Source organism: Oreochromis aureus, linkage group 4 (assembly GCF_013358895.1).
Source record: "Oreochromis aureus strain Israel breed Guangdong linkage group 4, ZZ_aureus, whole genome shotgun sequence".
NCBI classification, from domain to species: Eukaryota; Metazoa; Chordata; class Actinopteri; order Cichliformes; family Cichlidae; genus Oreochromis; species Oreochromis aureus.
In genome coordinates, this window is record NC_052945.1 from 22,957,701 (window position 1) to 22,980,003 (window position 22,303).

The window sequence follows — 22,303 nt, forward strand, 5'->3', positions numbered from 1 at the left end:
GGTGCCTCCTCAAAGGTTACAATATATTGGCGATGAATTTCATTAATCCACCTATAACACTAAATAATATTGACCTTTGAATATAAAGTATCTTTTGAAGTTTTTTTTTTTTTTTTTTTTTATTAGCTAATAAAAAAAAAAGAAAGAATGAGACCACAACACAATTTCAACAGTATCAGGAAATTTTATTCAATTGTATGTATATAATCTGTTTTTGTTAATCGTTTAATTCATAATACCCATAGAATATACAGACTATAACCCTCAATAACTCATATCTCTTTGACAGTCTACTTATATGTTCTTTTAAAATAATTCCTCATAAGATCTTTTAAGGGGAAAAAAAAACCAAACAAAACAAAAAACTCAAAACAGTTTCCTGACTGAAAACACTGCCAATAATAATCACGCCCATAAAAGAAATAAGAAAAATACAAATTAAAAACATACTAAAAAAAACAAACAAACAAAAAACCCAACTATAACTCCCTTTTATGTAAAAACAAAAGAACAAAACAAAAAAAACAAAAAAACAAAAAAAAACACACAAAAAAAAAAAAAAAACACACAAAAAAAAAACAAAACAAAACACAACAACCCCAAACAATAGCTCACCAATATAACAACAGCAATAATAAGAACACCCATTTAAAATCAATAAATGGAAACAGGCCCTGTGACAGACGGGCCTTTAAACTTGTGTGAATGTAGATGGTGTGTTTAAGTGCAACTTTTCACAAACACACAGATACACCGCCCTAAGATAGAGATCGAGGGGGGGAGGGTCTGTGTGTGTCAGGATTATAGCAAAACATGGTCCTCTTGGGTTGTTCCCATGATTACCCAGTGAGATGTTTGATTTGATGGCCGAACCACAAAAAGGAAAGAAAAAAAAAAAAAAAAAAAAAAAATATAAGAGGGACAGACCAAATGTACATATGAAACAAAGCATCTGCGTGACCGTTTTTGTGTTGTCTATAAAGGGGGGGGAAAAAAAAAAAAAAAAAAAAAAAAAAAACAACACAACATCTCACAGATCTGAAACCACAGGTAACTGCAGGGAGACGGCCCAAGCGGCAAAGAAACAACTTTCATCACACACACACACACACACACACACACACACACACACACACACACACACAGGACGAGAGGCGCCCTGGCTTTACATTACTGATGAGCAGATACACAAACACTTGTACGCAGACAAATCACTGAAGACCATCCATGAGTCTGAAAACACGCAACACTTTAAACTTAAAGCTCAACAAGCAGGATGCTAGACAGGGCGGGGAAAGAAAAACAAAACGGGGGCAAGGCCGGAAAGACAAAGTGCAGACGTGCTGATTGAGTCGTGTGATTGGAGCGAGTTTCTCCCTTGTCCATGATCTGGGTGAGACGGACACATGATTACCAGAGGAGGGCGGCAGAAAGCGGCAGCAGTGTTCACCAATCCAGCTGTGGGTAAGCGGAAAAGAGGCGGGTACATTTATAAAAAGAAAACAAAAAAAGCAAGGAGAGGAAGGCAGCCCTTTGAGAAAAGCATGGTGAGAGTTGGGTGGCTGAACAACCAGAATGAGCATGAACACATGCACCAAAAAGCCTCACACTGATCCCAGAGTGCTGGCTATGGCTTCAGAGAGCGACACAAATCTGATGTTTGCTGCAACATAAGAAAGGAAAAAAAGAAACAAAAAAAAGCCACGAGGCGCAGGTGCATCACAGCTCCGCATGAGAGGATGACCCAGGGCATGGGTTGGTCCGTTTCTGGAGGGGGAGGGGCATACGATACTGTTCCCACGTATGTGATCCACCAAACAACAGTTAATACAGTCACATCCAGAGCAAAGACAGGAGGGAGCAGACACCAAACAGACGGGAGGACACAGCTAAAGAAAAACACTCTGGAGAAACTAGAAAAGTGAGTGCCACCCACACTGAAGAGGAAACATCCAGTAAAGGAAGCTGGGAAAAATATACACTGGCCCAAAAAAAAAAAACAAAAACAAAAAGAAAAGAGTAATTGGAAATATAATATATACAGTACAACCATAGAGCGATGATGGGTGCTTGGCTGTGCGCTGAGCTGACATTCCGGGGCTTGACTGTTTTATTTACGATTAATTGGTTTCAACAGGGGTCATAAAAAAACAGACAAACCCAAAAACAAGATATTCATTGCCACCTGCAATCAGGTCTCACATTAACCAAAAGCAGGTTTTACTAGTAAAATTAATAGTTTCAATGATCTTGCACTCGTCCCCCCCAGTGGTTTAATGTGAGGAGATACCACTCTGTTAACGGGTGGCTAGATTTGAGTCTTCACTCTCAGTTAGGCCTCAATAACAACAGGTACCCTGGGTCAAACAAAACCAGACCCTAATTTTCTAGGATGCGTGTTCACCAAAATTGTTTTTAGAAAAATAACAATTGAGAGCTGGTTCAGCGAGCCCACTGTTTTACATTTAATACAGGAAAACGTTTCAACTCGGTTAGGCTGATGTTTTACGTGCAGTTCTCCTAGAGTGGCGATAATCTGGTGTTTTTGACCCAGCACAATGCACCATGGGCGTTAGTATGAACACTATGACTGCACAAACACATACTAAGAGAAACTATTTTATGCTTTTAGCCCAAGTCATGCACGGCCTCCTGGATACAATCGACCGTCCACATATAAGAAGGAGGGAAAAGTCTGCCGGTTATTTCTATTCCCATGTTGCTCGCCAGCCAAGTCCCTTGCATCTCTCGGCCACTTTGGTAAGTTTTCAGGAATGCATGCATTCATATGAACATCATACACTTTTATAAGAAAAAGAGCGATAACAGAAGAAATCCTGCCAACATGCCAGTAAAAACATCGAATGGTTTGTTTCAAAATCAAGTGTTCAGAAAAAAAAAAAAAAAAAAAAAAGACTTGCAAGTACAAATCCCAAAAAACATACACATAAGACCAAACTCAACCAAAAACCCTTAAACAATGTTGTACAAACGAAAACTGCAACAAGCGCAATACAAAAAAGAAAAAAAAAGAAAAAAAATTTTTTTTTTGTATGTACATACACACCCGATTTAACATACCCCGTTCTTTTAGCCCTCAGTTTTACAAGGTCGTAATTTACATGGATCAAGACAAGAAAGTTATGGTGTTGGTTAATACAGTAGTATGTGTGTATACATGAGAGGAGGCTACACAAAGAGGAGAAACAGGAGAAGCTCAGACAGGTTAGCGACGTGAAAGAAAAGGTTTGATGAGGAGTGGAAAGGGACAGCGTGTTGCTGTAGATGAGGCATAAAAATGAAGAAAGAAAGAAAAAAGAGAGATGATGAAAAAAAGAACTAAAACAGTACGACAGACCCTACCATCCCACCCAAGCACAGAAATCAAATTTAAACTTAGCTCTCTCTTTGCAGTAGAAATGGAAAGATTAGCAATTTAATGCTTGTATTTCTTGGTTTTATCTTTTTGTTGGTTTCTTGATGATGCATTTTTCTTTTATTTTTAGCAAGTTGTTCCGAGCCTCTGCGCTTCTTTGTCACTCCTCGGGACTAAAGAAAAAACAGAAACAGAAGACTTTAATAATGACATTTCCAAGACGTCATTTAATCCCATTATTAGAATCCTGCCAAGTAACATTTGACCACCGATTGCATGTCAGGATGTAGTGCAGCTGAAACCAAATGTGTCCTAATATGTAGAATAATACTGTCTACTTTATTAAATATTTTAAATCAAGGACAGATGTTTTTCAGTGGACACTTGCACTCACCGGCCACTTTGTTGTTAGGTACATCTGTTCATCTGCTTATTAACACAAATATCTGCCCAACAAATCACATGACAGCAAGTAAGGGCTGATCTACTGGGATTTTCCCACAAAACCATCTCTAAAGTTTACAGAGAATGGTCTGAAAGAGAGAAAATGTCTAATGAGCGGCAGTTTTCTGGGTGAAAATTCCTTATTGACGTTGGAGGAGAATAGCCAGACTGCTTCAAATTGATTGGAAGGCAACAGTAACTCAAGTAACCACTCCTTACAAGACAGATATGCAGAAGAGCATCTCTTTAATTTCCTGGTAAGAAGAGGAACCCGAGGCTTAAAAAAAACAAACAAAAAAAACAACTGTTTTTATTTCAGCCGTGACATTTGGTAGGGTAAGAATTTAAGGTAAACTAGATCCTTCCTGCCTCATATCATGGTTGAGGCTTGTGGTGGTGCTGTAACGCACAATGTCAGAAACCTCAAACTGTACTCAAAGTTAAATCATCATCAAACGGGAGATTCACATCATGGATGTGCAGCCGACAAATCAGCAGCTACTTTGTGAGGTCCTGTCAATGTATACCAAAATTCCCGAGGTGTTTTCAGCACCTTGCTGAATCCATTTCATGAGAATTAAGACAGTTTTTCAAGGAAGAGGGCAGTACAACGTGGTACTAGAAAGGCATACCTAAAGAAGTGGCCAGTGAGTGTAGTTTTCTGACTTTCACAATTGCTTTCTACATCTATATAAACCATATAAATTGTTTGGATGATATATTTTTTAGTGAAACGTATCACCCAGATTAACATGCCATGAAAAAGATTTTATTCCAATATAACAGATGTTATTAAAGTCATCTCTGAGTACACACACCACGTTTTTTTTTTTTGGCAAACTGCTTCCAGATTGTTTATCTGTGCATTTACTGTAGTTTTTAGATCTGTATGCACTCCAGGCTGTGGTTTGTCTAAGTGTCTGCATGAGCAGCACTTGGCTCCACTGACATCTAGTGGATGCACACCACAACTAAATCTATCCAGAGCTCTTACAGCTTTTTGACTAGATCTGAAAAATCTTACTTTCTTGATTTTCTTTGGCTCATCTCAGCCTGATCTGAAAGGATTTCTCAATGCAAGGCATGTGTGTAATCATGACTAAGATGGTGCAAGATTAGGTCAAGCAATACCACCCCGACTTTAGCCTCAAATAATGCAGAAAAGACTTCAAACTAGAAAGACTAGCTCAAGCTGTAGCTGTGTAGTCCAATGAGGTGAGGAAGAAAGATTTCTAAAAGAACTTAATGTAGAGGTGTGATGAAAAAGTACTAAATCTAGCTAAATATGTGGGGAAAAGTGTGTGTTTTCTTCCATGATATACTTTATGTTTTTAACCTTGTGTTGCTGCTTTGAGTTTGGGTGCAAAGAGAGCAGCCTTTCTTGTGTACCTGTGTCTCAGGAGCGAACCGGCGGCTGGTAGTTGTCCTGGAAACGAGCCGTTTCCTCAAAGATCAGCTCCTTCAGCCTCTCTTTGGGAAGGTCGTCCAGTTCCATGGTGAAAGTGAAGGGCTCCTCTGCTACAGGCTACACGTTTCACACACACACACACACACACACACACACACACACACACACACGCGCACGCACGCACAGACAGCAGCAGAATGTTACGAGTCATTTCATGAAAACGCTGCTCTGCATTTGCACAAAGTGAGAAGTGCAGTGTGGCAGTAGCTTGCATGAGTTTCACACTATTGCGACACCACACAACATAACCACGATTATTACACTTGAAAGCAGCAGTAATCTCACAGGTAGAATAAAGTCTACAGTACAATGAACATGTGTTTACTGCACTGAATCTCTTATGGTTACACAAACTAAGAGGAAACTTAATACTTAATCCAAACACTGCTAAGAGGCTTCACAGCACAGTCCAATATAGCTGCAAATCAAATCTTAGCTTACGGTAGAAAAATGGCTAAACCCAGCTTCCTTATGCAGCTTCTATGTTGTGTAAAACTCTTTACCACACAAATTTAACACTTTGCTCTTTGTATTTTACCTCATCTGAAGGATCGTAGTACTGCTCCAGGTAAGGGTGAGCCAGGGCCTCCTCAACGGTGATGCGCTTGATGGGGTTAAAGGTCAACATGCGGCCCAGCAGATCGAGAGCTGCATTAAAGTCACGAGGAGCTTAGTTAGTTCACTCGCCAGGTTATGCAAAAATATAACCTACAGCTTTTCTTTAATTTTCACCCGATAACTGATAACCCGAGCAAACATCACGTGAAAGCTTTTAAAAACATTTCCATACGTTTGATGCGTTTCAGTTTCCTACAGTTTCTTAAGTCCTGCGATGCCACTCACTCAGAACGCACAAACACACAATATGAGCCATTTTTTAAATATTAGTTGAGAAAAATGCATTATAATAATATGGCAATTTCTCTATCCAACATATCACAGATTTTTAAAGCCGTCAGTACAGGTTTTTATCGTGTGAATCATTTCCTCATGCTGCCGTTTAATTGCTCACTAACAGGAAATCTCTGTTGCTCACAGCAATCCTGATTTACAATTGAACTCATTTACATAGATATCTGTTGAAGGTCCCTCACACCCCTGTGCCCTTATAAAGCTAGTGTGTACCTTAGAGGCAACTTTCTCCTGACTGGCTGCAACCAATCAACTATTTTAGTGTTTTATGAGCATTAATATAGGATCCTAAAACAGAACACCTGTTTGTATTTGTATACCCAAAGATCGCAAATAAACCACATCAGTCGCGTTAGGGTCTGCCTTGTTTTCGGACACTTAAAAATGACAGAATGTTATTATCGTTTCAGCTGCACAAACAAAACCTTATTTTAAACATTAATTCATTTGTCGTGTCTTCAACCTCTTTTCCTACGGAACAGTTTTATCTATGTTTGTAAAAATCGGCCGGTGCACACAAACACCATGTTTGCGATTGGAAAACTCCGGGTTAACTTGGATACGCATGTTGGTTGAAACTGAAACTTTAGTTCAGTGGCGGCAGCAAGCTGGCAGTTCACTGGTAGTGCGTGGGCTGCCCATCTACCTGTAGAGGACATCTGCTGTCAGTGGAGGCAGTGTACGAAATATGTGGTAGAATAGGTCTGTGGGTTATTCTTACTGGTGCTGCTGGTACAACAGCCAGCCAAGGGGAAGAGAGAAGTTCTAACCCACAAAGAACTGAAGTGAAACTGAGTGTTACAAACAATGAAATGTGTCCACTGCACGTTGCTTTCCATGCTGTACTTTATGATTTTTGATGATTTCTCTACACTTATCCCATGCCTCGACAACCCTCTTGTCAACCAATCAGCATTCGACTAACACATAGGTCATCCCCGACCAGCTACGTGCAGCTGGGATGTTGGAGCACATTTATGGTGGGTGCAAACCCCTCTCTCTCTCTCGAAATCCATACACAAACAAAACAGTTGCAAGATCATAAATTAGGCATCAACCTAGTAGCAGACATAAGTTAATCCAGGTAATAGAAAGATAATCTGGCTATGCTGAACTTGATTTGAAGTACAGGGCTCAGGAGATAGTCTGCCCTAGATGCACTCACACTAATGAAAACACAGTTAGGTGAGGAAGCTGCCTGAGGCAGCATAAAGAACAACTGATTACTAGTTCAAGGTTTTTACTAGATCAGTAAAAACTGTGGGGAACCTTATCTATTTGATAATCAAAACTATATCCAGAGAAGAAAACCCAGCAGCTGTGAATTCATGGGGAAATTACCAGTTATATTCTCACATGGGCCTAATCGAGCATGACTTAGTGTCATAAAGAAAGTACACTCTCACGTACATTTCTGTTGGGTAATGTCTTGATAAATTCAGTGAAACACTGCATCTTTAGCTATGCTGAAGTATATAAATGTCTACTCCTTGCTAGTATTCCAGGACTGCAAATAAACCATGCCACAGTACCTTTAGGGTCTGCCTTGTAGAACAGCTTTTCCCACGGGATCTTGGGTTTTTCAGGCAGGGACTGCAAGTAGTTCCTCGCCTTCAAGTTAATGATGCAGTTCAGATCTTCTTGAGATGGAGAGCCAAGAATGCCTATAAAAACACAAGGAGACTCAAGACGGCTGCTCATTAACATCACTGATCTCTAATGTGGAAATAAGAGAGAAGTATGTCTCACCCAGTATGTGGTTGAGTTGGTCCAAGTAGTGTTTCCCAGGGAAGATGGGTTTGTTGGACAACATCTCAGCCAGGATGCAGCCCACCGACCAGATGTCAATGGACTTTGAGTAGCCCTGAGACACAAACACACGCACTTAGCTAATCTGTAATGTTCATCTTTTATTTATTGAAAACAAAATAAATTAAAAAAAAAAAAAAAAAAAAAAAAACCCTCATCAGTTACCCACAGCCTTACCTTGGAGTTGAGCATGATTTCTGGAGCCCTGTACCAACGAGTAGCCACATACTCAGTCAAAAAACCAGTGTGGTCGTGCTCTGGGTCAGCTATCCGCGCCAGGCCAAAGTCACAGATCTGACAACAACACAGAGGGTCAGAGGTCAAAAACAGCAGTCTGCCTGCTGGCCCAGAATAAAACTCCAGAGTGTCTGAAAGTAGTGAAGCATGTTCAGAAAGCTATTTTAGATTTAGATGTAGTTTTCTTCTCTGTTTAATTTTGCATGCAACACAGTTATTTTAAATGAGTTTTGGTCTTGTTATATGGAAACGTACAGTAAGTAACATTGTTGGGAAACAGATGCAGTATCTAGCTGCAGGAACATTCATTTAGATGCATTTATTCCTCTGGAAGGGAAGGCTTCAGAAAACCACAGCAACACGAGCTGCCTTTGTTCCTTACTCCTCCCACATGATCCAACTAATCCAGGGATTGATGGCTGAAGGTTCATAGTTCACCCGGACTGCTCTAAGGCTGTGCAACATTGGAACAAATGGCTCAAAAAAAAAAAACAACAACAAAAAAAAGACTGCAGATGAGATTTTGTTTGCCTTGTATTCAAGTTTTACTGATTTTTTAAAATTATTTTTCACCACTTTTTATGCACTTTCTTTCAAAATCTTTATGATTCTTAAAAGATAAGATATTCCTATCATTTATCTGTAATTCCCAATACACTCGCAGAAACACTGTTTACACTGTGTGGTTGCATCCTCACTTACTTTAGACACCACCAGATGTGTGTTTAGGATAGCTTTCTGCCATAAAATAAGAAGCATAAGCTTGAGAGCCTAGTCATTTCATACTAAAATTCATTTAAAGTGCAAAATTTGACTGAAGCCACCTGAGGTGAACACTTGTTATTCTCATCAGATGTGCTGCGGTGCGTTTCAGAAGCTTCCTGGTAGATGTTCTCTGCTTAGCTAAAAATACGCGCCCGGTCTATTTCTGACGAGCGCCGCATCACACCGCACAGAGCCGATTGAGCAGGACAGGAAGTCAGAGAGAAGAATGGCCTTGGGCATCTGGTCAGTTTTCAAAATAAAGCACCCAGATGTGGTCTGAAGCCGTGGCCAGGATGGAACAAAACCACACTGCAGCTGGGAAGCGACACAGCCGTCAATTAAGCTCTAAATACAGCATACATTACAAGGCCCAAAGTCTGTATCATTAAAACAGTAGCAACCTGGTTTTCCTGGCAGAGCCTTCAAACATTCCTTCGAAGTTTTTTCTAATCTTCTTGAGAACTGGCTGATTTAACCGCTGTTGCCCACAATGCTACTTTTATGTTTAATTACATGGAAATAAATGGCCTAAATGCCACATAACACTGACTCTGCAGCACATAAATGTCAAATGACCAGATTTACACTCAGAGACTTCATATGCTGTATCAAGTATGTAAAATCCACTATCCCACACCAAGAAAAAAATTTTTTGTTGATGTTTTAAATGGTGATTGCGGCATGCACATGTGAGCTAACCTTGAGGTCGCAGGTGGTGTTGATGAGCAGGTTGGAGGGCTTGAGATCCCGGTGCAGCACGTTGGCGGAGTGAATGTACTTGAGGCCTCGCAGGATCTGGTAGAGGAAGTAGCAGACGTGGTCGTTGCTTAGCCTTTGGCTCTTCAGCAGCTTGTACAGGTCGGTCTCCATCAGGGTCTGCACAATGTAGCTGGAAGGACGCACGGGTCAAGGAGGACAACAACAGCTAGTATCTACTGATGCTGGAGGATAGGGACACTTTGTGGATGCTTTCTACACCTAAATATGGTTCAAATCCAGTGAAAATCAGCTGAACCCTTTTTTGTAAACCTTTCAGGTCAGGGGAGTCATTTTGTTGTGCAAATCAAACAACAGAAAACCTAAATGACTACAGACTCTAGCAGGAGTGCACATAGCCCAAAAGAGCCTACAGGTGGCTTTACAAAATTTAGAATATCATTATACTTTGGTATCCTTTTGCAGCACTGCATAAATATATATTTTAATCATTCAACTATTTTAGATCCAGATCGGCAAGTATTAACAGGGCAGCAGGAAGTTTATACAAACATTTATGCTTTTCAGAGGATAACTTTGATGACTAACACTAGTTGGACTTCCTGTCGTGTTTCCCCCCCCAAAAAAATCAGATAACTTTGACATAAATGAATCAAACCAAAAACAATAAACTCTCCTTATTAGTTTATGTCCTCAGTCTCAGTTTTGAGTCTTATTTAATACAATGTGATGCTCATTTTATAAATTATAGTTCCCAAAAGCAGGGATGTACTTTAAGGCGGGGCTACACTGTGACTGGCAGTTTGTTAGCATCCCTTGGTTTCTAAGGTAGATGCATTCCTCACCAACAAAGGCTCAACTCGAGGCTTTATGGCCACATGTGGACAACAGATGAAGTCATGGTGCCGTTCTTTTATATACAGTCAGTAGGTTTATAGAGGAAAGGATATGGGCACAGTCCTGATTGAGCGAATTTTACAAACGCTCCTAAAATGATCACAACTCCGTTACAGTTTGTGATAAAGACAAAATTGTTTTGGAAAGAAGAGAAGACGAGTTTTACAGCATCATTGTGACACAAATCATTTGCTATCTGAACACAGCCAGAAAAATAGTTCCAACTAGATTTTTACGATAAGGTGCAGCTCTCATTAACATTACTGTGACTACACAACCATTTTAGAGAACATTTAAATGTCCAAAATATGTCCACTTAGGCTGAATGACACTTGAGTGTTAAAGGGTTAAGAGGCCCACAGTACACAGTGCACTAACCAACTGAGCTACACACAAAAAATAGTAACTAAATGATGATGCCATCAGCGGACAGATTTGATTATACTTAGCAAACTCAGTCAAGTTTTCACGAGTTCATATAAACACTACGTGACTAAGTAAAGCAAACCAAGCAGATAAAACAACAGGATACACAAAAAATGCGACTCATGCATTTCCTTTCTGTTTTTTCAGAAGACAATGCAACTGTTCTCAGTCAGTGTCGAGTTCCGAGGATGTCCGCTGCTGCCCAATGTGGCTGAATAACAGAGATCTTAGCAATGATTCAGCAGCTCAAGCCGTGTGAGTAAAGTGATCAAATGACCGACTCTCGAGGCCATCTGATGAAAATGTTTAGCTCTGTGAAGCAAATCTGATATTATAGATTTGATTGATCTCTACCAGCCACAGCATTAATGTTTCCAGGTTTCCTTTCTTAACCCATCCTACTGACTTGAACTCTCTGCACACACAGAGCAAGTAAAAGCTGGATTAATAATTCGTGTTTGCTCGTCTGGTCTAAATTCACCACAAGCCACACAGTTTTAATAACTGTGTAGTCACAGCTGAATCATCCGAGCCACAAGCTTAGAGAGAAAAACCAGAGGTGGTGCAGTAAAGTTGAAGTTCTGTGAGAGTCACAAATGTTACAGGTGAGGGCTAAACCTGTACTTCAGCCCCACTCCCTCACAGCCAAAAAGCGTCTGTAATTAAACAGCCCTACTTTGTCTTTTTAAACACACAAACCTGCAGTTGACTTCAGCATCTGTACCATCATGATGCTGCATCACTTCTTCATTGGCTAAATCCAGTAAAGAATAGTGTGCTACAGTGCATCTGCATAATAAACTCACAAATTTCATATTAGTCATTGTTCTCAGCATCTTAAAGATGGCTCATTTCCTTCACAGTAAAAATCTGATCTCACATATTCTCTGAAACAACAACAACCTCGCAGAACTTGCTTCAGGTATTAAACTCTGTTTAAAACAAATGAAATACTGTGATTTTTATGGACTCTTGAGCCAGTTTTAATGTAACCATGTTCTTGGCTCTCCTGAAGTAACATCTCAATCTCAGTGTGACTGCCTGCTTGATTTTTTTTTAACCATAAATTGCACACGTATGGAAAAAGCAGGATACACATCCCTCATGTTGTCGAGCTGCTGTGCCCTGATGATGTCGTTGATGCCGATGATGTTCTCATGGTGGAAACGCAGCAGGATCTTGATTTCCCTCAGCGTGCGCTGGCAGTATGTCTGGTGCTCGAATGGGCTGATTTTCTTGATGGCTACGCGCTGGTTTGTCAAGTTGTCCAGAGCAGAGCTGGGAAGAGGCACAGGACAGGGGTCAGATTACACACTGCATAGATACGGTATCACAAACTGGGCTGACGCTGAGCTCCATAAGGGCGCTTCAAACTGTCACTACTAACAACAAGCAATGGGGCTTTTTTTTTTTTTTTTTTTGCTGTAATATGTTGAGAAGCACTGTAGCTGTAGGCCGGAGTGTGGGCGCAGTGTCAGCACGATGGAGGTGTAGGATGCATGAGGAGCAGGCAGGGCTGGAAAAAAAAAAGGTGAGGATGGTTTCTTTCTTGTGGTGAGTTTTGCATTAAAAAAAAGACACTCATCTTTATCAGGAACACTAAGTGAAAGATCATTCTCTTGTTGCACAACACAGTGAAATATTGTGAGGATGTAAGTAAGTTTTGGAGCTTTCGCATGCTTAACAGACACTCCAAGACCACTTGGATCGCTGTCAGTGTGCCAAACAGTTATTGCTGTCAATGTTTACAAACAGGGAAAGCAGCAGCAAAGTCACGTGACCACGATGGCACAAACAATATAGCACTATGCTATCAGAGCTGGCAGAGAGCCGCACGGTGTGTGCGCCCTGCTGAGGCGGGATGTGTGGGCCCAACATCCATCTCGCTGCTGTGCCATCTGATTGTTCATGAGGCCGAGCTGCGAACGCAGCGACATGACACTGATAATCAAACGCATCTAACATGGTTCGACACGTCCACACAAAAAGGTGCAGCTCTCATACGTCGATAACACGAGGGAGAGGCCTCGGCACGGCTCACAAATGTCACTCGCATCCTCCGCAGCAGCTCTGTCAGAATTAAAACAGAGATCGGAGCGATTTGGAGGCTGGTTCCGGACGTGGCTACAGCGATAACCAACTTTCCTCTGCGGTCAAACGCCGCCTGCAGAAGAAGATCTGATTGCAGTAGCAAACTACGTCCTGCGCAAACACTCCCCAAACCTTGTTTCCTGTAAAGCTCATAGCCACGCCTGTGGCTGCTCGGCTAACCCAAGTCACCGTAAAGCTAGGCTGCTCAAGAGGTTCAACAGTGTCTTAAGTGCCAATCATCGTGACTGAACACATATTAACTCGACCCCGCTTGTAGAATACAGCCGCTAAAGCGAGCTGGCTCACAGTGTTTGCTAATAAACAGATTATGTTAGCTAGCGCGTTCGCTTCGCGCTACAGTAGCCCGACAAGAGATGACAAGCGCTACTACTCACCACACCATTCCGTAAGCACCCTCCCCGATGTACGACAGGTTCGTGTAGCGGGGGCCCACGTCAAAAATCTGTCCCTTCACGGACTCGGCTGGAGTCCTGGGCACCGGAGCTACGGGCGGTGCATCGGGCGCAACAGGCGCAGCAGCAGCAGCAGCGACGGCGGCGCTGTCGGAGGCTTCGGCCGCGACCGCCGCAGTGCTGCTCGTATCCGCCATTCTTCCTCTCCAAACCGCTCCGAGACTGTCAGGGAGTGTCACTAGGCCCCGCCGCCGCTTTCAGCTGCTCTTTAACGGCCGTCTGAGGCTTTAATCGTGCGGACTGTGTGGCTGACGGGGCGCAGCGACTGGGCCCTCTCTACTACTAGAGCGTAAATGGATTTCGTGCGCGAGCGGGGATTTGGTCTCGGTAGTCAGCGTAAATGCGCGTGCAAGAGTTGCGTTAGATTTAACTAAAAGGATGGCTCCGTTGGGCGGCGGCGTGTCATTTGGTTTCAAACGACAGGCACCGCCTACTCCGCTGCTGTAGTGGAGCAAAACAAGCAGCCATACAAGAATTAAACTTGCAGCAGCCGCGAGTGGGCGTGCCGAAATATGTTGCATGCTGGCTGTTATGGAAAAAAAATTAAATAGTTTCTGATGAATTTGAACTTTGGCTTGTTTGTTTTTGTATATTAAACATTTTAGAACAATAAAAATGGTTTTAAATGGTGGTTTGAACACGCTGTGGCAGGATAATGTCACAGGAGAGGCTTTTTTGTTTACATGTACACAGACTTTATTGTATGTCAGGTTTATTACATAAGATATCACATTATTATTTATACATTACAACAGCAATAATACTACCAGTATATAGCTGGCAACTACTGTTGGTAAATATTAAACATTTAAACATATACAAGTGTTAGTGTCAGGATGTTTCTTCTTCCATATACACCAGAATAATAATAAAAATATACAGCATAAAAGATTCTATCTATCTATCTATCTATCTATCTATCTATCTATCTATCTATCTATCTATCTATCTATCTATCTATCTATCTATCTATCTATCTATCTATCTATCTATCATAAACATATGTCTCTTTCAAGTACTGTTGCTGCAGTGAGAGTACTAACTGAGATGGGGAAAAGAGATCATATTTCTCCCATAGAGTTGCTGCTCTTCATTGGCTCCCGGTTCAATCCAGAATTGAATTTAAAACCCTTCTACTCACATACAACCACTTATATGGTCAGGCCCCATCATATCGTGCATAGGACCAAAGGCCCACATTATCCTAACAGAGCACTTTGCACGCAGACTCTAGGTTTAATTGTGGTTCCCAGAGTATTTACAAGTAGAATAGGAGGCAGAGCCTCAGCATTCTCTCTTCTGTGGAACCAGGACCCAGTTTGGATTTGGGAGACAGACACCATATCTACTTCCAAAATTAAAGCTAAAAGCCTTCCTTTTTGATAAAGCTTATAGAGCTGGATCACGTGACCCTGAACCACCCCTTAGTTACGCTAAGACGCATTGTGCTATTGGATTTACTCATCAGTAATTATTAAACCTTGGCTGTGTTGGCTCTCTTCTCTTTCCCTTCACCACCCGGCCGGTGTTGTGCCAAAGTAGTTACCCCCGGCAAAAATTGTTTCCCCATCCACGAGAGCGCGCAAAGTAGGAGGAGCCAGTGGCGGAGCCACTTTGCGCGCTCTCGTGGATGGGGAAACAATTTTTGCCGGGGGTAACTACTTTGGCACAACACCGGTCGTATACAGTAGACTGGTCCTCCCGAGCCTGACTCTACAGGAGGTTTCTTTCTGTTGAAAGCGAATTTTTCCTACTCACTGTCACCAAGTGCTCACCCAGAGAGGGTCATCAGGTTGGTGTATGGTCAAACTGACTTCCTTCTGTAATTTTTCTCTTTCAGCGTTTTTAACAATTTACCGGAACTTACACGGAAATGTTTTCTGAAAGCTTACAAACGTTCGCACATTATGCAGATATCGATCAAAACATTAAAAAACAACAACACTATTTTCATTAATTTTTTTTTATGTTGCATTAAGCTGCAAATGTCAAATACAGGACATTAATTTACCTGTCGGTAAGCTTTTTTTTTTTTTAATCAACTTTAAACGACCGATCACTATGGAAACGAGCGCCACCGTGGTAGGCGCACCCCTTTGCGGACGTCACCTTGCAGGGCGGTGCACTTCCTGGTTTCCGTTGTGTTGTGCTTTCTAGGCTACTGATTGATTAGAGGAATGATACATTTACCTCTGCGGCGACACTTGGTCGGACCGATTCGTTTAGCGTTTACTCTTCTCGGACTCCCGCATACCGTCTGGACCTCCGGAGTAAGGTATGGACGGGAACATTACTTATAAACCTTTACCTTGAAGCTATCAAGCTAATAACCTTAGTGAAATAGAAAGTCCTTACTTCTACAGTTTCAGGGTAGACTGAAGAGTGCTCACCAGGTAATTTTAGTACTGTACAGTGGCTTGGGTTATATGCACAATCCAATTTGTTTACAATTGATATCAAAATAGATGTTAATATCCACGAGATTGTAGACATGACCACTGAAGATCAGCTATACAGAATGATCACTGTAAGGATTTCAACACGGCAGAAGCAGCTGTGTAACAGCAGCTGTAATCCCGCTCCTCTGCACTGATTGCACCGCCTACTCCTTTAATCTATGTGCGTGTGACAGAAGATATTTCGTATCATCATTGAGGGGCAGTGGCATTTTCATAATGTGGAGAGAAAGGAGTGCATGTGGAGTACTTACATTATCTTCTCTCTCTCCTTTAGGCCTGCTGTTTCCTGCCCTTCTTCTTACCCCTTCCCAACCAGTAAAACCATCAGCGCTGTCAACACTAGTTACTGCCGCCGGTCCTCGACCATGCCATCTTCAGCAGGGCCTCATGTAAAGTCCAGATGCCCACAGTATCCAGGGTCCAATATCAAGCGCTTGTCTGTGCCTGATGACAAGGTGGACTGGACTCAGAAGTGGCCCGAGTATGAGCCAGTCAGCTACACGGCCCCTTCAGTTTTAAATAACCCAGCCTGGGCGGATCCTGATATTGGGTGAGCAACAAATGGCACCCTTAATGCTTATCAAGTACATTCTGGTAGCGCCATGTGAGTAATGTTATCAGATCTTTGAAGCATTATAGATTTTTTTCTACACTTGTTTTGTAGCTCCTTCTCTCCAAAGTTTAACACTGTGGATGGTGCTGTGGACAGGACGAGCTTTGAGGGAAGCTACAAAGTGGAAAATGAAAAACCGCTGTAAGTTATACCTCTAAGATGGTTTTTCCTGTATTTAATAAAACATCCAGTTTAGTAGAATTTGCCCTGGTAACTGCAGTGTTAGCAAACCGTTCACACTGCAGAGATGTTTCATTAGCTGTTATTGTTAAAGGCATTTTTTACAAGTCTCAGAACTCCATATAAATAATTTTACTCCCATAGAAATCCTTGTGGACGCACAGGGTTGGCAGGCAGAGGGTTGCTAGGACGATGGGGACCCAACCATGCAGCAGATCCAATAGTCACCAGGTACCTATTCTTTTGCTTTACACAGTGCAATTATCCACACTCACACAGCGCACATGAATAATTTAAAAGTGGAAATCTCAGTGCACATTAGTGCCAAGTAATTTGATATCCATCTGAAAGCTGACTTCAAACTGAAACAGTTTCATATCATAGCTAAAAGTTGATGAATTCAAAGAAAACCGGCTGCATTTATGTACATTTCACCATCTGACAGATGGAAGGTAGATGTCAAAGGGGCAAAGGTTCATCACTCAGACTCCAAAAAGCCTGTTCTGCAGTTTGTGTCAATCAAGAGGAAGGACTGTGGGGAGTGGGCCATCCCTGGGGTAAGTGTTTTTTATGTTTCTTTTGTCTATACAGGGGTGTCCCACCATTCTTGCTTGCCATATGGTGTCTGCAAAAATGCTGTAGGGCAGCAAAAACAAGATTTCATTATCGTGGAAGGGAGGGGTTTGGAGATAGGTAAGACGTTATAGCCCTGTTGTTTTTGCAGGGCATGGTAGATCCAGGCGAGCAGGTTTCTCTCACACTGCAGCGGGAGTTCTCAGAAGAAGCATTGAACTCGCTCTCTAGTTCCCCGGCAGAGAGAGCGAAAATCCATCAGCGCATCACTAATCTCTTCAAATCGTCAGGATTTATGGTTCGTAAAGTGGCGTATGTGTTTGCTGCCATATTTTAATCACCAGGTGGATCTATCATATAAAACTATCTGGCTTTTTCTCTGAGGGCTGACAGCATGTGATCTTTCTCCTTCAGGTCTACAAGGGCTATGTCGATGATCCCAGAAACACTGACAATTCCTGGATGGAGACGGTTGCTGTCAACTTTCACGATGACTTAGGTATCATTAATTATGAAGAATGCTATTCCTTCTTTTTTCTTTCATCTCTGCCTGTCAGCATTTTTCTAGCATTAGAAAAAGTTGATGAATGTATATGAATATAAAATACTGTACTGTAATACTGTATATAAAAGATGAATGTGGCCATTTTTAATGTCACACATTGGTTCGTTAAGTCGTGTTTTGAAGATTCATCCTCAAGAGTTTGGCGGTCAATGTCTTGGTTTTCTGGAACCAGATGTGATGAACCCTGACCCTCAGACACTGCATATTCATAAAGTAGCAACCTGTCAGTCACAAGGTGGCGCAAAGACCTAAAACAACCTAAAACGTCTTTTTGAGTCGCCCCCTGCTGTATATTAGAAAACAAGAAATGGAGGTTTTAAAGGACCTCCACATTGGATTCACTTTTAAGACTTGGTGGTTACGCCCAGTGTTGGGTGTAATATGTTACTTAGAACTACAATGACATTACATTTTTCAGTAATGCAATAATAGAACACGTTACTGCATTAAATTCAGTAATTATATTAAATTTTCAATTATTATTACTCACATTATTTGAGGATTGAAGATATGGAAATTAGTTTTATTTTTATTGCACAAAAGAACAAGAGCATGTTGGTAAAGTTGCAAGCGTCTGCATATACATCATGCTAATGCTAAGCTAGTGAAAAAGCCAGAGTTATGTTAAAATTGAGTGAATGCTGACCCCAGCCCAGCAGTCAGACCCTGAACTTCAACAGGTAACAAAGGCAGTGATCAGTCAGCACTGTAACCTCCATTTCTACCTGTACATGTTTCTAAAGTAGAATCGCAGAAGTCTTCTTGAGGTGGTTTCTGTCTTTGCTGTTTGTTTTCAGCTTTGTGTTCATATATAAACACTAGAAAAGATCATACATGTGTCTTGAATAGCATAGAGATTTGTGTTGTTGACTTTAGTCTAAGGTTTATATTGTTAGCTGGTAATAGCTGGTAATAATGTGATGATGTGTTTCAGGTCATTTCACAGAGTAACGCGAAAGTAATGTAACAAGTAGAGTAACAAATTACTTTCTTCAGTAATTAAGTAATGCACTGCAATTATTTTTAAGAAAAGTAATGAGTAATGTGTAATACATTCCTCTTTTTTTTTTTTTTTTTTTTTTTTTTTTTTTTTTGAATAACGACTCCAACACTGGTTACATCCAGCGTTTAATTACAGTCTATGTTCTGAATACGTTTGCAAGGTGTTTTGCAGGGAAAAAGTGAAATATCTTTGTTTTTACGTCAGGTAACAGCGTGAGCGAGCTGCCACTGGAAGCCGGTGATGACGCCGGACAAGTCCAGTGGGTTGACCTTGACTCGTCTTTCCCCCTCTATGCGAATCACTCCCATTTCCTGGAGATTGTTGCCAAAGAGAGGAAGGCACACTGGTAGCCAAAAACCAAAGAATGCTTTAACACAGAAGGAAACTTAAGAGCCTTACTGCCCCTTGGTGTGCTGAGAGGGCTCATCAGCTGAAGTAGCATGGCATTTTATGTAAACCTACTCACACTGATTGATGAATGAAACCCTAACACATATTAATTTATATTAAAACTCATATAGATGTACTCTGCAGTTTAAAAGAACCTACTAAGCATGCTGTTTGAGATAATAAAAGAGAACTATTGTACATTTAGATTAAACCCTTTGACTGACTGCTTGCAAGATAGTAAAGATAAGCCTGTAAGAACAAGAGGAAGCACAGATTATGCTAATGTATTCAATGCTAACACGTATCGCATTAACCAAACACAACGATCTGCTGAACATAACAGTGCCACTAAATGAATGGAAGTGTGACAAGGGGAGAAATCAGAATAAAGAAGTGGAATCTGGCTTTGATCTTTACATGTGAAAAGGATATGATGATGGTGATGTGCAGGAGCAGACATGGTTTCGAGTGGCAACAGACGGTGGATGCAAAACAGCATTTTGCAATCAGCAGGCTGCCTTTCCAAATGTACACATCAAAACGTGTCATCTCACAGGTCGGGATGCTTATCAGGGAGGCAGTGATGAATTATGCATTGAAAGAACTTAAAAATCTGTGTGAGACAAACACTAACACCTCTGTTATTTAAAGGTACTCAAGAATGGAGGGTGCCAAAATGAATCAAATAAATACATCATTAATTATGTCAACAATGGGTTCAAATTGGAAATACATTAATTATTTTTATTACATGTTTTAAATGAAAGAAACTGTCTTTTAAATGAGTATTTTGTAATAACTTTATTATTTTCAATTTCAATGAATTAATGACAAATGTCATTAATTATTTAATCATCTATTTATCTCATTCTTTTTGGCCCTCATGGCCCTCTATTCTCAACAAACAAAAATAATGTTTCATAAAATCCCGTTAGGAGTGGCAGCTGCTTTGTCTTCAGAATGATTTTCCATATTTCTCAAGGTGTGATATGATATCTTTTTCCTCTGTGTACCAAAACTGGTGAGGACATCAGTTGGGCTTATCAAGCCTTAACCTTAATCAAATTAGGGCCCCAAGAGTTCCAGGAGGCACCACAAATCCTATAAACCTGTTTTATATGCTTTGCAACCATAACCTTACCCATGTCTGGGCCGATTCTGCTGTTTAAATTTCACTTTACTGAGCATATGATGCACTATAGGCCTAAAATTATATAGAAATGCAAGTTCAGTTCAAGAAGATTGACAGTGCACACAGGCCGCTTTCCAGTAATACAGGAGCTTTTACAGCAGGAGCACTAATTACATTTGATGTTGTGGTAAAGGAGAGTATTTCTCATATTGATTTGCCCAGTTGCTCTCTCAAAAGTGGCGACATTCCTCCCAGTCTTTGGCTTTAAAGCTCTGGTTTTGTCTTGTGGTAAGTAAAAGGCAGGATAACAGAACTTTGGCACTAAAATTCTGCACAATCACTTTAATTATTGGTATCATTAATTGCTCGTCTTAAAGCGTTACAGGTTCTGTAAAGTAATTTATTGTAATGGGTAATGGGAAAATTAACACGGGTTTACTTATTAAACTTGCACTGATTTTTTTTTAAAATTATTGTTATTATTTTTCAAATGTTTGTCTGCATTAATTAAAAATGTACGTTGTTGTGAAATCATGAGTTTGATTGTATGTATGGGTTTCCTCATTAATGCACAATTTTAAAGTAGCTATTGTGTGCGCAACATCAGGTGGTTTGTGCCATTGTTTACACCAATGTTTCATGTTTACTTTTTATTCTTTTCATGTGAAAATAAATTCCCACTTATATTAAACAAGTTAAATGTGTTTGACTCAGACTATATTGCTGTGTGCACTCCATGTTGTATGCGCACTGATCCCTTTTTCCACCAGCATAACAATGCCTGCAACGTTCCAACCATTTTAATAACCACGCATCCAGTTCAGGGGTGGGGCTAGAGCTGAACTCTATAGCCAAATAATGACCCCAATTCTAAAAAATACATGGGATGCTGCATAAAATGTAAATAACAACAGAATGCAATGATTTTCAAATCTTATAAGCCCGTATTTCATTCACTGCGGAACAGAGAAAACATATCAACAAATCATTTTATTGTTTCATGTAAAATATTGGCTCGTTTTGAATTTGATGGTAGCAACATGCCTCTGAATAAGTTAGGATGGGGGCAACAAAAGACTGGAAAAGTAAGTGGAACTAAAAAGAAGCAGCTGGAGGAACATTTTGCATTTAATTAGGTTAAGTGGCAACAGGTCGTGATTGGATATAAAAAGACTGGTGAAACTTTAAAATGCTTTTTTTTAATACAATCTATATAAAAACTGCATCTACAAAATTAAGGAGTAAATTCAGAAAAATGGTCTTCAGTGTACAATTGTGAATTCTTTTCATATTGTATCATTGACAGTACACGATATCATTGAAAGATTGTGAAAATCTGGAGAAATCTCTGTGTGCAAGGGACAAGGCCAAAAGTCAATATTGGATGCCTGTGATTTTCAGGCCCTCGGTGCACTAGATTTAAAACAGACATAATTCTTGAATAATTCTTGAATGAAACGAGCTGAGGAACTCTTTCAGAAAGAAATCATTGTCTGTGAACACGGTTCACCAGACTATCCAAAAATTTAGGTTAAAGCTCTATTATGCAAAAAAGAAGCCATATATGAACATGATCCAGAAATACTGCATTCTTCTTTGGGCCAATTCTCACTTAAAATGGACTGGGGCAAAGTGGAAAACTCTTCTGTGGTCGGACTAATTACAGTTTAAAATTCACCTTGAAAACATGGAAACTGCATCCTTTGGACTAAAAGTAGTAGAGGTACCATCTGGCTTGTGCATAATTGCTTATGAAACTGACAGCTTTCACAC

General features: G+C 40.6%; 2 protein-coding genes across 3 annotated transcripts; one reads left to right on the forward strand and one right to left on the reverse strand.

The window, feature by feature from the left end:
- Positions 1-1,720: 1,720 nt before the first annotated feature.
- mapk3 (mitogen-activated protein kinase 3) lies at positions 1,721-13,908 on the reverse strand. Its single transcript, XM_031732623.2, has 9 exons — positions 13,538-13,908; positions 12,147-12,329; positions 9,711-9,900; positions 8,187-8,303; positions 7,950-8,064; positions 7,733-7,864; positions 5,827-5,936; positions 5,210-5,345; positions 1,721-3,549 (listed from the first exon to the last, which is right to left on the reverse strand). Exons 1-8 carry the CDS (start codon positions 13,750-13,752, stop codon positions 5,217-5,219), a joined length of 1,191 nt encoding a protein of 396 aa, XP_031588483.1. The 5' UTR covers positions 13,753-13,908; the 3' UTR covers positions 1,721-3,549; positions 5,210-5,216.
- Positions 13,909-15,219: 1,311 nt separating this feature from the next.
- On the forward strand, positions 15,220-21,225 carry nudt9 (nudix (nucleoside diphosphate linked moiety X)-type motif 9). 2 transcript variants are annotated; one of them, XM_039611051.1, is made up of 8 exons: positions 15,220-15,407; positions 16,349-16,624; positions 16,739-16,828; positions 17,012-17,098; positions 17,313-17,424; positions 17,592-17,738; positions 17,855-17,939; positions 19,213-21,225. In XM_039611051.1, exons 2-8 carry the CDS (start codon positions 16,440-16,442, stop codon positions 19,356-19,358), a joined length of 852 nt encoding a protein of 283 aa, XP_039466985.1. In that variant the 5' UTR covers positions 15,220-15,407; positions 16,349-16,439; the 3' UTR covers positions 19,359-21,225. The 2 variants fall into 2 exon arrangements, with proteins under 2 accessions (XP_039466985.1, XP_031588484.1); XM_031732624.2 differs by lacking the exon at positions 15,220-15,407 and adding an exon at positions 15,691-15,890.
- The last annotated feature ends 1,078 nt before the right edge of the window (positions 21,226-22,303 follow it).

Excerpts from the sequence above, each read along its gene's own strand:
- nudt9 (XM_031732624.2), top strand. The coding sequence starts at position 15,793 with ATGATACATTTACCTCTGCGGCGACACTTGGTCGGACCGATTCGTTTA. Across the intron at positions 16,829-17,011 it reads GTGGAAAATGAAAAACCGCT|AAATCCTTGTGGACGCACAG; the intron begins GTAAGTTATACC and ends TTACTCCCATAG. Across the intron at positions 17,940-19,212 it reads CAACTTTCACGATGACTTAG|GTAACAGCGTGAGCGAGCTG; the intron begins GTATCATTAATT and ends TTTTTACGTCAG.
- mapk3 (XM_031732623.2), bottom strand. The coding sequence starts at position 13,752 with ATGGCGGATACGAGCAGCACTGCGGCGGTCGCGGCCGAAGCCTCCGAC. Across the intron at positions 9,901-12,146 it reads CTCGACAACATGAGGGATGT|CTACATTGTGCAGACCCTGA; the intron begins GTATCCTGCTTT and ends GCGTCCTTCCAG. Across the intron at positions 5,937-7,732 it reads CTACAAGGCAGACCCTAAAG|CTCTCGATCTGCTGGGCCGC; the intron begins GTACTGTGGCAT and ends ACTTTAATGCAG.